Genomic DNA, 17,246 nt, shown 5'->3' with positions numbered 1-17,246 from the left:
TCTGTGGATTCTCTCAGCAAGCCTCTGACCAGGCTCACCCAGCTGTGTCTTTACATTTTGCACAAGGAATGTCAGGGAACTTCTTCCATGTGATACAGCTGCCAAAGAGCAGCTGCCTTGGCTGTCTCTACTTTTGTACTGCCGGAAAGAGAGTTGTAGATCTTTTAAAAATTATTATTTCTTGTGAATTTATCTCACTTCCAGGATGTCTCTGTACGTAAATCTATGTTTCATGTAGGAAGGTAAAATCTCTTTCCCTATGGAGATCTCAGTCATCCAAGTTGTCCCAAAGGTGCTTTTTTTCCCCAAGAGGCAACTTGACTTTCTCTGTTTTCCTTAAAGACATTTCCTTAAAGACATTTCCTTAAAGACATTGAGCCTTGGTGGAGCAGTGGGCTAATGCCTCCTTAAGTAACACCAGCTGCCTGCAATTATTGCAGGTTCGCATCCCACCAGGCTCAAGGTTGACTCAGCCTTCCATCCTTCCGAGGTAGGTAAAATGAGGACCCAGATTGTTGGGGGCAATAAGCTGACTTTGTAATAATGCCGCTTGGGGTGTGTGTGGAAAACCCTAATAAGCAGGCATATACATAGAATGAAGGCTACTGCTAAGTTTGTAAGCTGCCCTGAGTCTTCGGAGAAGGGCGGGATATAAATGGAATTAAAATAAAAAATAAAAATTTTGCTTCTCATCGAAGAAGATGTGAAGAACTGAAGAAGCTTCTAGGATGAGAAGCGAAACGTCTTCAAGGAAAAACAGAGAAAGTCTGGTTGCCTTTTGAAAAAGCACTTTTGGGTCCTGCCCTACGCCATCACCCATTGTTTTCCTTTCGGTTACAATAAGAATATTTTCCAATGTTTATTGACGAATTCATGCTTTCTTTTCTGTTTCTGCTTGAGCAATATTCTGTGCCCAGTTAGAAATCTGTGTAGAGAAAAATTGCAGTATCATTTACAACCTCTATCCTATCTTTCTTACAGCTGTGTCCACTGCAACGTGGTATATTCTGACGTGGCTGCACTCAAGTCCCATATTCAAGGTTCTCATTGTGAAGTCTTCTACAAGTGTCCTATTTGCCCAATGGCATTCAAATCAGCACCCAGCACCCATTCCCATGCCTATACACAACATCCTGGAATCAAAATAGGAGAGCCTAAGTAAGTGTTCTTCTTGTCAAATTCCAGAAATTATTGAAGCTCAAATGTATGCTTATTTTCTTAGGAAATGTATCCTGTATAAAATGGTGGGGCTTTTTTAAAAAAAACATGCTATTTGAGAAGCAGGGACAGGCAAAAGCACTTAGTATAGGTAGTCCTCGACTTTACGACCACAATTGGGCCCAAAATTTGTGTTGCTAATTGAGGCAGTTGTTAAGTGAGTTTTGCTCCATTTTACGACCTTTCTTGCCACAGTTGCTGCAGCTGATAAGTTAGTAACGTGGTTGTTAGGGGAATCTGGCTTCCTCATTGACTTTGCTTGTCAAAAGGTCACAAAAGGAGATCACATGACACCGTGAGACTGCAACTGTCATAAATACGAGTCAGTTGCCAAGCATCCAGATTTTAATTATGTGATCATGGGGATGCTGCAAAGGTCATAAGTGTGAAAAATGGCGATAAGGCACCTTTTTCAGTGCTGTTGTAACATAGAATGGTTACTAAATGAACTATTGTAAGTCGAAGACTATCTGTAATTCATATTGGTAGAGCCGAAGGGTGCGCGCTGTGCCTTTTGGACAATGCAATTGCGATATAAGATGTATAAAATGTGTATAAGATATTTCAGGTAGAAAATAAGCTCCTTTTGCAAGGTTGGAGCAATCCATCTCAAGCTAAAAAAAAGTTCTGAATTTGAAGGTTTTTGCCCCTCCATTTAGATCAGGCATGTCAAACTCGTGATGTCACGTGATGTCGCACAACGTATTGCGACTTTGCCAGCAATGGGGTCTGTGTGGTTTTGGCGTGACACATCCAGCAGTTTGACATGCCTGATTTAGATGCTACAAATGGGGGAGTTGCACTAAGAGTGTTCTTCGATTCTGGCTCAGGGCAATGCATATAAGAGTGATTATTTTGAGAGAATTTCTGTTAAGCCAGAATGGTTACTTCCTTTCCCACTATGTGTGGATGGCCTTTCAAATTGACATTTGGATCTGATATATTGGGTTATGTTTCCACCATACTATTTTGTGTGGGAGTTAACTTCAGTGAACCATTTTATATCCTGCTGAATTCAGTTATGGACTATTTACCCTTGTTCCCCACTCCCCATCCCTGGCTTAGCTATTAGCTGCAGTTGTAATTGGAGAGTAGGCAGAAAGAGGGAAATCCTGTTATGGTCAAATCACTGGACCAGAGAGAAAGATCATCCTGAATTACACTGTTGGCAACAATTGAACAAAAGAACAGGAAGCTGCTGTACCTGGAGGATAAATGACATTCTTTAGAGCAAGGGTGCCCAAACTTGGCAACTTTAAGAATTCTGGGAGTTGCCCAGAATTCTCCAGCCAGCCATTTTTATACACATAAAAAATAGGGATGTCTTCAATCACACAGTGGGAGCTATCCTCTTGGTTATTTTTACTACCACTGTTGTTTCACGGATGCCCCTGAAATCCTAGACATCAGTTCCCGTTCAAAGGAAGTGAGTTAAATGCTAAGAAAGAAATTTAAAACTTGTAATAATGGACCCCAAAGACCCTGATACTGAGTGTGACAAAGGAAGCCCATATTTCTGTGAGCAAAAGAAGTGATGGCCTTTATGGTACACAACTGGAGGCCAAAGCAACTTTAAAATGATGGCAACATTTTGAATATCTGGCATCAGTTGCTTCAGTTAGACTTTGTTGAGGGATTTCCAAATGTAGGCAGCCCTTCTTTCACAGTCATGGTTCTAAGAACTGTTCAGAGTTACAGTGGCACTGAAAACATGACTTACAACCGATCCTTGCACTTGCGTCCCTTGCAGCATCCCGATTATGGTCATGTGATCAAAAGTTAGAAGCTTGGCAGCCGGCATGCATTTATGAAAGTTACAGTGCCCCAGAATAATAGGATCGCCATTTGTGACCTTCCAAGCCGGCCTCCGACAGTCAGTGAGGGAAACTCGAGTTGCTTAATGACCACATGATTCATTTAACAGCCTCAACGATCTGTTTAAAAACTGTGGCAAAAAAGGTAGCAAAATTGGGTTCAACTCAACAATTGCCTTGCTTAGCAACAGAAATTCTGAGCCTAATAGGTGAATGGGAAACACCTACGGTTAACTGAAATGTTTGTTCAATGACCTGTTTTCAGTGTCTGCATGATGGTAATCCATTTATTACTCTGCTTTGACTTACAGGTAGTCCTTGAATTATGACCACAACTGAGCCCCATATTTCCATTGCTATGCAAGACAGCTGTTGAATGAATTTTGCCCCATTTTACGACTTTTCTTGCCACCGTTGCTGGGTGAAGCACTGCAGTTGTTAAATTAGTAACACGGCTGTTAACTGAATCTGGCTTCCCCATTGACTTTCCTTGTCAGAAGGTCAGAAAAGGTGACCATGTGATCTTGCGAAACTGCCATCGTCATAAATATGACTCAGTTGTCAAGCATCTGAATTTTGATCATGGGGATGCTGCAATGGTCATAAGTGTGAAAAACGGTCATAAGTTGCTTTTTTCAGTGCCATTGTAACTTCAAATGGTCACTAAACAAATTATTGTAAGTAGAGGACTGCCTGTATTCCTGATATTGCACTACAGTGTGGTTGGCTATGTTTGCATCACAAACTAGCCAACCACACTGTAGTGCAAATAATAAAAAGACTTAATGAGGGAAGAGGGTTAGTAAGAATGATTTGGATGATATCCCCTCCTTCATTTTGATTTCTATTGCACTCATAGCTTTGAAATTCACTGCATTTTCTGCACATTATCTGTGCAAAGCTGTATTTTTGTTAAAACTCTTTTATAGATTCCTTGACTGTTATCTCTATACCTCCTCCCATAACCAAGCCTATATAGGATGAATTTTATAATGTTGCTACCTTAAGCAGTGCCTGGTTATTGTTTTTCATGAACAGCCTCTGCTATTCTGGTTTGTTACTTGGACCTTTGTTTTAGACTTTTGAAAATAAAGAACAATATTGGACCTATTGGTAAAATGTGATTATCACTTGTTGTGATCCTGAGAAATTATAGAATGCACACTTCTAGAATTGGAAGATACCATAAGGAAGATCTGATTCAAGTTTTCAATTTTTTTTCATTTGGCCATGTCCCTTCCTTCTGGTCACAGCATCACCAGATGCTTTCTGCAGCTCTTTAGGAGTTTGAGAGACTGAATTGGAGCACCAAGTTTCTCAGACATTGGTCACCCATGTTTATGAAAATTTATGTTGCAGTAATATATATATATATATATGTGTGTGTGTGTGTGTGTGTGTGTGTGTGTGTGTGTGTGTGTGTTAACTTTAACAGGAAGTTTGCATTATTTTATCAGAGAAGCCAGACTGCTTTAAATAGTTAACTTCTAGTCATTTAGAATGCTTTTTCATTTTAAAAAAATAAACTTAACCTAAACATGTTTGCTGGTACCATCACAATACTTTTGATAGCTCTTGACCTTGCACAAATGTTTTGCCTGAGGAACAGTGGCTGCTTCAAATGTTGTTCCGGGCAAAATATCAGTGTGTGCCTTAATGGTAAATGACTGGCGACACCTCCTGATTAACAGCAAAATGATTTGTGTTTTGTTGCCTCTGGCAATTCACACTGAGACTCTTTGAATGTCATGGAAACTTCCTTAGAATGAATTTATAACGCAGGGAATGGATCATACTCATTAGCCTCTTGTCCAATATCACTGTGCTCTTCCGGATATGTTCCTGACCTTTATATATTAGTAGTTGAAAGACCTGTAAGGAATGTCTGTTTGAGCAAAGCTGTGCAGATATGGAACTAATATGGTTAAAGTGCATTATGGCAGATAGTCTGGATAGGTTCAACATTGACTCAGCCTTCCATCCTTCCTAGATCGGTAAAATGAGGACCCAGGTTGTTGGGGGCAATATGCAAGTAATGCCTCTACATTGTGAACCACCCAGAGAGTGCTGTAAAGCAGGGGTCCCCAACCCCCAGTCCATGGACCAGTACCAGGCCGCAGCATGCCAGAAACCGGGCTGCATAAACAACCAAAGCCCCATCTGCGGGATGCAGGCAGGACACAAAACCACTCCCCCTCCGGTTCGCGGAAAAAGCTCTCTCCACAGAACCGGTCCCTGGTGCCCAAAAGGTTGGGGACCTCTGCTGTAAAGAGCTATGGGGCGGTATATAAGCCTCAAATGCTATTGCTAAGGTGCAACGGTGAGGGTCCAAACTGAGGCAGGACTAAAAGGCAGGGTTCCATTCTTCCTCCATATAGTTCTCCAAATCTGGAGGCAAAGTGAATTTCTGTCAGTATGAATCCTAATATAACAAGCACAAGTGAGATCATTTCAGTCATGTCCAAATATTCTGTAAGTATTTCTTACTTTGAAAAAATGCATCAGAATAAATTGTAATATATCGATTTGGGGGCAAAGACTATACAGTGTTGAATGTGGCTTGGTTGTTGTTGTTGTTGCAAGTAACACTTTTGTTTAGTCATTCTACGAACTAAAGGACTGCAGTGGGCAGTCGTTACTTCTTCAACTCTCTTTGGTTTTTAGAATAATATACAAATGTTCCATGTGCGACACAGTGTTTACCCTGCAGCCATTGCTGTATCGTCACTTTGACCAGCACATTGAAAACCAGAAAGTATCTGTCTTCAAGTGTCCAGACTGCTCACTGTTGTATGCACAGAAACAACTCATGATGGATCATATTAAGGTACAAGTCATCCACTTTTACTTGGAAGCAACACTATTGCATAAAACAATAAGGGTTGATAATTAATAATAGAGAAGTTATCAAGGGTAGAAGTCAGAAGGTGGGAGATACTCTGGGCTTATAAGGTGAGCAAACTCCTGAATTTATCAGTGCATTCAGATAAAAAAGATGAGCGTCCCTCTCCATTACCATAAAGGTAAAGGTAAAGGTTCCCCTGCACATGCGTGCTAGTCGTTTCCGACTCTAGGGGCCGGTGCTCATCTCCGTTTCAAAGCCGAAGAGCCAGCGCTTGTCCGAGGACGTCTCCGTGGTCATGTGGCCGGCATGACTAGACGCCAAAGGCGCACGGAACGCTGTTACCTTCCCACCGTAGTGGTCCCTATTTTTCTACTTGCGTTTTACCATATCAACTACTAATTCACTGTTCCAGAACAGGACTGAAATTTGTAGGTTTTTTTTCAAGCTCTGAAATGCCTTCAGCTTCAAAACTTCAAATGGTGTGACATCTCAGAGATAATTTAGTGTCACGATTTTGATGATCCTATACCAGGGGTAGGCAACCTTGGCTCTTTTATGATTCGTGGACTTCAACTCCCAGAATTCCTGAGCCAGCCAGCCAGGAATTCTGGGAGTTGAAGTCCACGAGTCATAAAAGAGCCAAGGTTGCCTACCCCTGTCCTATACTATGATATTAGAAGACCTTATGCAATGGGACCAAACCTTGTGTAAGATTTCAGCTTACACAAAGTCTCATGTGATTGATTGTCATTGCATAAAGTCTTCTAATATCATGGTATAGGTCATCAAAATCATGACCTTAAATTATCTCCGATTGATTGTCACATGAGATTGATAAAATGCCCAACTATTTGCACACAAGCCCATAATAAAAAAAGAAAGTCACTTGAATCTTGAATATTCCATTCCTTTTAAATAGGAGATATAATCTAATTGCCTTCCTTTCCTCCTTCCACAGTCTATGCATGGGACACTGAAAAGTGTTGAAGGACCACCGAATCTCGGTATCAATTTGCCATTGAGTACAAAGCCTACCATCCAGAATTCAGTCAGTCACAATAAAGAGGACTCAAAATCCATCAATGGGACAGAAAAAGCAGAGAAGAATTCCCCCACTTCTGTGAAGAAGGCAGAACCCAAAAAAGTGTCTAATCCTGGCTGGACATGCTGGGAATGTGATCGGCTGTTTACTCAGAGAGATGTTTACATATCCCACATGAGAAAAGAGCATGGAAAAGTAAGTTGTTGAGGGATCCTTGGTGCTCTCCAATCTTGCTTGTTTTCTTGCAGACGTTTCATTACCCAAACTAGGTAACATCAGCAGTGCTAGTAAGTTGTTGCTCTAGCATCCTTCTATATGTGGGCTCTATAGGTAGTCCTCCATTTACAACAGATCATTTAGTGACAGGTCAAAGTTACAACAGCAATGAAAAAAAAAGGCTTATGACAATTTTTAACACTTACGACCCGTTGCAGCATCCCCATGGTTAAGTGATCAACTTGGCAACTGTCATGTGTTTATGATGGCTGCAGAGTGCCGGGGTTATGTGATCACCTTTTTGTGACGTTCTGACAAGCCAAGTCAAAGGGGAAGCCAGATTCACTTAACAACTGCCTTACCAACTTAATTACAATGATTTACTTAACCACTGTGGCAAAAAAAGGTTGTAAAATGGGACAAACTCACTTAGTCTCCCTTAGCAACAGACATCTTAGGCTCGATCGTTAATGTAAATTGAGGACTACCTGTATTTCATGACATGCTTAACGGAGTCTTGAGATCCTTGAGGCAGGATACATGTGTCACGAAAAATCTCCTGTCTGCACAGATGAACTGTTTATCTCTGACCTCGTTTGGACTAAACAAATTCCTTCCAATCAACTAAATCTCTCCATATGAAGGAAGCGACTTATCTGAATATTATTTGGCTCTTCATTCCTGGGTTTACAAGAGACCAGCAAAAATGAATTATTTGGGCAACTCCCAAATAGTCTCTCCTGTTTCAGTCTCTCCCTTTAACCAGATAGGAGCGGGGGGGGGGGACCCCTCCTGAATCTGAGCAGTGCTGACCACAATCCTATCACTGGCTTTTAAAATTTCTTCTGTTTGGGGGAGAAAAACATGAAAAGACAGGAAGTGAAAAGACAAGTACAACTTCCTTTGAAGCCATTGTAAGAATTAAAGAACTAAAAAAAAGGCTGCTGCACGATAGGTCAAGAGATCTTGTGTTGTTTGATGCATCACACAAGACAGTGAATTTGTTGACTGGTGAGTGGGTGGCTAGGGGATGTTCATGTACCATGAGCACAACCAGTATAAACATTAGAGTCAAGCTGCTTTTTAAGTTGGTGCTGAATTAGTGTTAGTGAATTATATTTCATTCTTAGTAGCTGTCTGTTGCTGAATTGAATCATCTGTGAGATGTGTCGATTATACCTGTGTGTTGCCAAAGCCTCAGAAGATGACTCTTTTGGCAATATTGAAGAAACTGTGAAAATCTACCATTCAGTAAATGAAATTAATTATGTTTGTTAAAAAAAAAGTTTGCCTGTGCATTTTTCTCCTGCATTCCTTATTAGTGTACACACAAGTAATAAATTAGCTTCAGAAATAAGTCTGCAGTTAACTACCCTTTCGCCATGTTTAAGAATCTAGGATTACAAGTTCCATTATGTTGAATTATATTAAATTGTATTAAATTACAGAATATCTCTCCAACATGATAAGTGGGGTTTTGTAGGGATGCATTTATTCATTTATATTATATGAGGCAGATGGGAGGTTAAGAAATACAAAATGAATGAATGAATGAATGAATATTTGTTGTAGAAAGCCCTTTTGGTCTAGCGCCATGGTGGCAGACCTGTGGCACTCAGAGCCCTCTCTGTGGGCACGCACACCGTCGCCCCAGTCCTAGGCCTTCAGCTGGGTTTTATAAAATCTTTTCGCTTTAGCCCTCCGCCACCATGTTAAAAAAAAAAGTTCAATCAATCAATTTTAACTTCTTGCGGGGAAAAAAATCTCGCAAAGTTGGAATTGATTGATTGAATTTTTTAGTCCCACCCAGTCTGCTGTTACCACCGCAGCCACGCCCACCCAATGGGCCACACCCTCCCAAATGGGCCACGCCCACCCGGCACCCAACGATACATAAGTGGGTTTTGGGTTGCAGTTTGGGCACTCGGTCTCTAAAAGGTTTGTCATCACTGGTCTAGTGGCTAAGACACCAGGCTAGAAACCAGGAAGCTGCTCTAGTCTTGCCTTAGGCATGAAAGCTGACTGCATGACTTTGGGACCCTGCATTTATGGGAAAAACATTAGAAAAAAAATCATTATATAATTTTTTTTTTATTCCCACCTGAAAGAAATAACTTTGGGGGGCTGGCAAACAGCACAAAAACATACATACATGCACACGCACACACAAACACGCACACATATGGATGAATGGATCCAACATAAACAAAACACGATACAATTGGTAATTATCATTAATGCAATCATCATGGCATCTCAAGAATTCACAAAACCAAATGCACATATTGGCTTCAGTAATATCCTGGCCCAAACACCTGAAGGAAAACAGGGTCTTCACAGCCTTACAGAAAAGTTAGGGCCATCAGGATCTGTGAGAATAGGCTTGTATTTTTGGCGTTATTATTAAAATGTACGTGCTACATGACTGTAAGTACTTTATAAATTATTTAAAATATTAAAAATGACACAGAAAGAGAAGGGTTGTGGTTAAAACAACAGCCACAGGGCACTCAGTGATTAAAACTAGCTACTCTTCTATTAATGAATTAAACCTGCTGTCTTTCTTGACATCACGTATTAGTCACTGAGAATGCAGGTCTGTTCCCTTTGCTCAGTAAAACAGCCTCATATAAATAACAGCTTCATTCCGTGGATCAATTCTAACATAATAGTCTGCCCCTGAGGCATGATCCAAGTTTAGGGTTTTATAAGCATCACAACCCAGGTTCTTGTGTATCTGCGTGCTACAGCACAATGCACGTATGAAAGGCCAAGGTTTACATCACAATACAGATAGTTTTCAGTTAATGACCATAATTGGGACTGGAACTCTGCTGCTAAACAGTGCAGTCGTAACATGAAAAATCATGTGACCGCCTTGACTTGTGACGATAGTTCCAGTTGCAATCATTAAGTGAGTCACGCCTGGTTGTTGATGTCACATGACCACAACTTGTGATTTCCTTCTGGCTTCCCCATTGATTTTGCTTGTTGGGAGCTAGGAATGACGGCCACAAATCATGGTTGTAGGATCCTGCAACCATCATAACTATGCGCCAGTTGCCAAGCACCTGAATAACAATCATATTAACATGGAGTCATTACAATGGCCACAATTTCGAAGACTGTCATAAATCTTCATGTTCAGCATTGTTGTAACTTCGAATGGTTGCTGAGCAAGTGGTCACTAAGTAAGGACTAACTGTACTGGCCCCTATGGATCTTCATGCTTGGTAAACAAAGAGGTGTCACACATCTATAAGATTAAAAATACATCCTTTTGCATGCATAACATTTTCTCAGTTGTCTGTCCATTAGACTGTTGGAAGTGGGAGCCTCTAGGATACAATAAAAGTTAAAGGTTTCCCTGTCCAGTTGTGTTCGACTCTAGGATGCAGTGCTCATCTCTGGTTTTTGGCTGAGGGAGCCAGCATTGTCTGAAGACATTTTCCATGGTCATGAGGCTAGCATGGCTATACGCCAAAGGCTAGATAGGCAGGAGTTGGGGCAAGGAACGGGAGATCACTCTGTTGCATGGTGTTCTGGTTTTGAACCCAGACTGCACTTTCCAGCTGACAATAGAAAGAATTAAAAGGCACGTTCTTTTACATCTGTGGAAATCCACTGCTAAGCTTGTAAGCCGCCCTGAGTCTTCGGAGAAGGGTGGGATATAAATGGAATTAAAAATAAAAAAATAAATCCAATTGCACAACTCTGTTGTCGAAGCTAATCATGTGCAAGAATTAAGGAACATTTGCTGAGTCCTGGGAAATGGTAGAAAAGCCAGGTATACAGCATATACATTTGGAAGATGTATATTCAAATGCTGAATAGGAGCAGCAAATTATGTTCGCCTTTCCTGAGCAAGCGGGGTGTAAGGGAGCTGATTCATAAATTTTTGTGATGATACTCAGTGCATTACCCCTAGGCAGGAGTAAACCTAATAAAAATAATGCCAGTTTTGCTGTCTGAGAGGGTTGAGGAGGTATGGGAGGAAGAAAGCAGAAAACGACCCGTGGGAAATCTTGTGAAAATGAAATTGGCTCCAAGATGTTAGTAGTAACAGAAGCAGCTTCCTACAGATCTGACTGGCTGGGTGGGAGATGCTGCAATGCAACCTTCCTCAAACTCCAGGTATGTTGGACTGCTGCTCTCATCATCCTCAGCCAGGGCACCTTTGCTGATCAGGGCAGGGTCTTACCAGAATTGCTCTCCAGCTACTCCCCAGAATAATTGGTTGAAGTAAGCTGGCATGATAAAATGTAGATTAGGTTTCTTTCCAAAGCTATTAGCGAAAAGGGTTGCACATCTGCGGGCAGATGGCTGAAGATGCATGCTTTTGTTGATTTGCTAGCAAGCAAAACTCTCCTCTTCCAGAAGCTCAGGCAACATATTTCTCACAAAAACAGTCCTAGAGGTAGGTTGAGCAGGCAAAGGCAACCGCTTCTAAGTCCTCCAGCTGAATTTCTGTGATTGAGGGTAGTTGGAATCCGGATCTCTGTCCCCACATTATACTCCAGCACCTTAACTACTGCACCACTCTGGCTGTAGAAGATATGGTGTGTCAGGATGGTGGTTTCCAACCTTCAGTTGCATGGTGGGTGCTCTGCTTGCGAGTGCTTTGTTGAAAGAGATGGGTGTTGTTGCTTTCAGGTTGCTTCAAGGCCTGGAAGATGCCTGATGTGAATCAAAGGAATGGCCTCCAATCAAAGGAGGATGAATCCCTAGGACAGACGGGGGTGGTGGTGTGATCTGAAACAGGGCTCAGAATGTAAATCTGCCCATGGGTTGAGCTGTCCCTGTACGGCCAGGGTATCTCAGTGAGCAACATTTTAAGGAGTGAAGGCCCCTCCTCCTGAACTGAATCCAACATCCAGTCTTGCTTTTCTTCAGATGTCTTTCTTCTCCGCCTCTTTCTTCTTAGACAAATGCAGTCCTTTTTCTGCAGAGAGGGAGGGAAGTAACCCTCTGTACCAGGGGTAGGCAACCTCGGCTCTTTTATGACTCATGGACTTCAACTCCCAGAATTCCTGAGTCAGCTATGCTGACTCAGGAATTCTGGGAGTTGAAGTCCATGAGTCGTAAAGAGCCGAGGTTGCCTACCCCTGCTCTATACTCATGGGAAAAGCTTTCTCTTACCAATCACATGTTTTTTATTTAAAAAATAGGGGTATTTTCATGAATTAGAATCCTATCTCGACCCTGAGCTGGGGAGAGAGATGGTGGGTGGGCTGGGTGGACTGAAAGGTAGATCAAATGACCTCAGAGTTCTCATCCCAGTTCAGGAGGGGAACTCGTCAAGGCACACTCCAGATATCTGGATTGGGGGGAAAAATTAAATATCCTCTATTTCTGGTAGTACCAGGCTAGTGAAGGTGGTACCGTGTGGTTGTAACAGCAGTCCTTTAGATGCCCCTGGAAACTCTTGAAGCTGGGCAAACCATAGATGTTCTTCAACAGGTCAGTCTCCAGTCCTCTTAGTTAATTAGGTAAACCCTCAACCGTTATTTGCCTTGGGCTCATTTATATTTACCCCGGGGAAGGAGGGTTGTGTAGATTTTCAGATTTGATTGTAGAAAGACACTTCAAACTCTCCATGCATACCCAGATAGTATCTTTCAGCACCCACTTAAATTATACACGTTTTCACAGGATTGCACGACTGTCTGGGTCCCCAATCAAGGCTCAACATTAAATCACTTACTTCCAGACTTTCCATAACTTAATTGATCACCTGCTGTATGCTAGAACTTGACAGAGGTCTCACATAACTGTTTTGGCCACACAGATCCGGAAACTGACTCTACAGGAAGACTGTAGAATAAAGAAGTATTGAAATAGGCCATATAGCAGAAGTCTGCACGTTTTCTGGTTCTCAAGTTTCCTTTCTCACCTCTAGAGTTTCAGAGGTGCAACCTGGAAAAGGGTGCATCTGTGTCAGGGAGTTACAGAGAAAGTGTTGCATAAGCATCACACGTGTTGAATTTAAAGCACTCTGCCTATAAACCTAAGAGAATTGATTATAGGAATCTGGGGCAAAACACTCTGGCAGAAGATCTGACTTCAAAAAATGGAAAAAAAAGATGGCTGGGTGGATCCCTGTGTTGACTTACATTTAACAACTGGGGTTTGTGTTTTTGTGTTCATGCCTCTGCTTTTTGACATCTGGTCTATATTAATGTCACTTCTCCCTGACTTCTGTGGGCCTGGGGAAGCAGTTGGAATTGGGCAGTGGGTCACCCCTGTCATTAAACAAATGCTGCAGTTGTTAAGTGAATCCATTGTCTGCAATGGACAATTTTGGCCAGAAACCAGAAGTAAATACTGGTTTTTATCAAAATCGTCCTAAATTGTGGCATGTGACTTGCAGGGCACTACAAACAGCTTTAAAAGTGAGTCAGTTGTTGAGTGCCCAAAATGCTATCGTGTGACGTTGGAAATGGCTATCAGAAGTTTGACTTTGGTTCTTAAGTATGTAAAGCTTTTACTGCCCTGTACACCGCCCTGAGTCCTTCGGGAGAAGGGCGGTATAGAAGTTCAATTAATAAATAAATAATAAATAAATAAGTAGCCCTGGGGAGATCCGTTGTAATTTCAACTGGGCACTTAGCATAAATCGAGGACTATCTATAGGTTATTACAGATAAGGGAGAAGTTATTCTCGTCATTTTCAAAAATTATCTGTGTGCATCTCCCTCTAGTGGACCTGGTGGAATTGGACACTGACAGGACTAACTTCAATCCTATTTCAGAAGTGTTGTGTTAAGTGTTGTGTTAAGAACTTAAATCTTCACACAATTGATTGCTTTGCAGTTGTGTCCTCCTAGGATTGCTAAATTGTTTCCAAGAGTCCCTGTTGTTCAGAATGCTCTCCTTAAAGCTTCAATCTGAATCCCTCTGTTGACGTTTCAAGCTATCTGCTCTTTCTTCAATGTTTTATTTTCCTTCATTAAAGCAAATGAAGAAACATCCTTGTCGTCAGTGTGACAAATCGTTCAGTTCATCGCACAGTCTTTGCCGTCACAATCGTATCAAGCACAAAGGCATCAGGAAAGTTTACACCTGCTCGTAAGTTCTGCTTTTGAAAGTTTTTGTTTATGTAAGCTGACAAACATTCAGCAATACCACATAGTAACAGGCCAGGCAACTGTCAAAAGTTTTCCCATAGATCTTCAGATTTGCAAAATCTTTGAATAATCATTGTGGGTGTCATTCGTATGATGCTACCCCCAGTGGGTCCATCAGATCTTTTATCTTGTAGGCTTACCTCAAAGTCATGGAGAAGGCGAACGTTCACTTTTCATGCATCTTGGTTAGGTATTGATTTCATCTTTGGGTATAATTTGGATGGCACAAGACACATTTGATGCTATCTGTTCATAGCCTGCTCTACGTTTTCTTCAGGCACTGCCCGGATTCCAGAAGAACTTTTACCAAGCGATTAATGCTAGAAAAACATATTCAGCTGATGCATGGCATTAAAGAACCTGATGTGAAAGAAATGGCAGAATCCACTAACATGGGAGAAAGTGAAATCAAGGAAGACACGAAGGTGAGCTATCCTGTTTCTCATGGTGCATCGTTGTGGGTTATAGTTCTGTAGAAGCATATATCTTTTTTTCTCCTTTAGAGCAACATTCATAGGAAGTCAAAAATCAAAACATTGGTCATAGCAGTGTATCCCTTTTGTATATGGATCATAAAGATAAACTCTAAGGGAGGAAACTTTTATAGAAGGTAAAGAATAACCAAAAGCTCTAGAAAAGCAACCCTCTCAATTCCTATCTCAGGTCTCATTTGTTGCTTCATTATCTATGATCTGACCTTGGGACTGAGCCCATGGATTAAAAAGGTCCATGGTTCTCCTCCAAGCACAATATACCAAGCACCGAACTGGCCCTTGGGACTTTATGGCTTTTTCAGATTATTCAGAGCATGTTGAAATCATATAGTCTGCAGGTGGGAAGGGTTTCCTGTTCAGTATATATTAGATATAGCTGGTAAATATCTGCATAATGGAACATTTGCCATCTTTTGTGCCTGCTTCCATTTTTCTGAAAACAGGCCAGAGGCAAGCTGTGCTTTGAGAACTAGCTTTGCTGGAAACAGATGTCTCTCAGGTCTACTCTCCAGGTGTATAGGCATCTGAGGTTTAAAAAGGTTGTTGTGTGGATCCATCAAAGTCCATGTAGTTTCCATCTCTCTACAACCTGAAACCTATGCCCTGATCTCAAAGCTTTTGGTACAGGCCAAAGAATTCTTTCAAAGCATTGCCACTGAATTTTCATCTTCGAAACCAGCAAAAAGATTTAAGTCCATGGGGAGTCATCATATGAGCTGTATCTAATTAAAATGAAATCAAATATTGTTTTATCCCTGGCCCCTTCCATTTGTTTTTGTCCTGATATAGCAGACTCATGGACTGGGGAAAATGTTGCGCATCCCTATTTTAGAAATGTGTAATTGGGGCACATCCTGCTGCTCGTCTGGTACCATTTGTTTATTACCTTTGTAAAGATAGAAAAAGACATTATTGTGTCTAATAATTGATGAAATACCTGTCCTCTTAATCCACTATGACTTCCTTCTTAAAGTCACTCTGGAGCAGGGGTAGGCAACCTTGGCTCTTTTATGACTTGTGGACTTCAACTCCCAGAATTCCTGAGCCAACATAGCTCAGCATGGAAACCTCTCCCTTTCCCCTCAGCATGGCTGGCTCAGGAATTCTGGGAGTTGAAGTCCACGAGTCATAAAAGAGCCAAGGTTGCCTACCCCTACCCTAGGGTGGTCACCATCTTCATAATATATGAAAGTTCATTCTATACATTATACCGCAAATTGGACTTCTGTCTCAAACTTCATTTCACTGACAAGAACTCTGTATGAAAGTGACTAGCCGTGTTGTAGTTTGTCTCTTTAATGGACTTGTTTAATGTTGTTCTCAACTTCTTCAGGTTCCCAGTCCAAAGCGTAAATTAGAGGAGCCCGTGTTGGAATTTAGGCCCCCTCGAGGGGCCATCACCCAGCCGCTGAAGAAGTTGAAAATCAATGTTTTTAAAGTTCACAAATGCGCTGTCTGTGGCTTCACAACCGAGAACCTGCTTCAGTTCCACGAACATATTCCCCAGCACAAATCTGATGGCTCCTCCTATCAGTGCAGGGAATGCGGTCTTTGTTATACGTCCCATGTCTCTTTGTCTAGGCATCTCTTCATTGTCCATAAGCTGAAGGAACCTCAGCCTGTTTCGAAACAGAATGGCTCTGGAGAAGACAGTCAGCAGGAGAACAAGCCCAGCCATGAGGAGGAATCCGTGGATCGATCCACCTCTGACAGGAAATGCAAAGTGTGCGCAAAGACCTTTGAAACAGAAGCTGCCTTAAACACCCACATGAGGACCCATGGGATGGCTTTTATTAAATCCAAACGAATGAGTTCAGCTGAAAAATGACCTGCAACTTTCTTTCATCCCATAAGCATCTTCCAAAAGCAAAAAAAAAAAAAAAAGAGGGGAAAAAAAAAGAAATCAACCTTTCTACTTCAGAATGGAGTTGACTTTTTCTTTGGGGGAATATAAAAGATTTACCATACCGTAAATTTTAACAATTCTCTCCCAGGCTGTTGCAATAGATTCTACTCTATTCTATATTTCAATTTATCTTCCTCACCTCATAATCGCTATAGAGATTTATAAGTAGTCATTCGTCATTCACTCCCTTGAAAGACAGCGTTTAAAAAAAAGCAGTATTTGAGTCTAAAAGAATTTGTATATATTTAAACAAAGAAATTTCATAGTCTTTGTTACATGTTTGTATTTGTATTTAGTGGGATTTCCCCCCCCCATGTTTTGTTTGTCTTTCTTGCTTATGTCTTTTCTAACAAACGGATTGTTTCAAAGCAGAATTCTTAAAAGTTGGAGCAATACTTTAGATTTATTAAGCTGCTTCAGAAGTGATCCTTTTCTGAGATTGTCTGAGCAGCTTTGGAAAAATTCCCACGTGTTCCGTTCTCGTACTCCCTGGGAAGAAAAAACCCCAATGAAATACTTCCTTCCCCACCAGCATTACCCCCTCCAGAAAACTAGGTCATGCTAACCCAGGAAAAGACAGCCAT

At 41.4% G+C, this 17,246-nt stretch overlaps 1 protein-coding gene across 4 annotated transcripts in view; it reads left to right on the top strand.

Annotated features, from left to right (window-relative positions):
- The window catches only part of ZNF532 (zinc finger protein 532), a gene marked incomplete at its 5' end in the record, with an annotated part of 41,945 nt that extends 24,982 nt beyond the window's left edge, over nucleotides 1-16,963 (top strand). The window contains 6 exons of one of the 4 annotated variants that reach the window (XM_083354791.1): nucleotides 982-1,158; nucleotides 5,697-5,859; nucleotides 6,836-7,114; nucleotides 14,091-14,203; nucleotides 14,540-14,687; nucleotides 16,090-16,963. In XM_083354791.1, the coding sequence (XP_083210917.1) occupies nucleotides 982-1,158; nucleotides 5,697-5,859; nucleotides 6,836-7,114; nucleotides 14,091-14,203; nucleotides 14,540-14,687; nucleotides 16,090-16,584 (1,375 nt within the window). In that variant the 3' untranslated portion in view covers nucleotides 16,585-16,963. The remainder of the gene's footprint in view (nucleotides 1-981; nucleotides 1,159-5,696; nucleotides 5,860-6,835; nucleotides 7,115-14,090; nucleotides 14,204-14,539; nucleotides 14,688-16,089) is intronic. The other 3 variants (XM_083354792.1, XM_083354793.1, XM_083354794.1) reach the window with 3 other exon arrangements.
- Between the last annotated feature and the right edge of the window lie 283 nt (nucleotides 16,964-17,246).

Source organism: Vipera ursinii, assembly GCF_947247035.1.
Source record: "Vipera ursinii genome assembly, chromosome: 2".
NCBI lineage: Eukaryota > Metazoa > Chordata > Lepidosauria > Squamata > Viperidae > Vipera > Vipera ursinii.
This window is presented reverse-complemented; position numbering and strand designations above follow the sequence as displayed.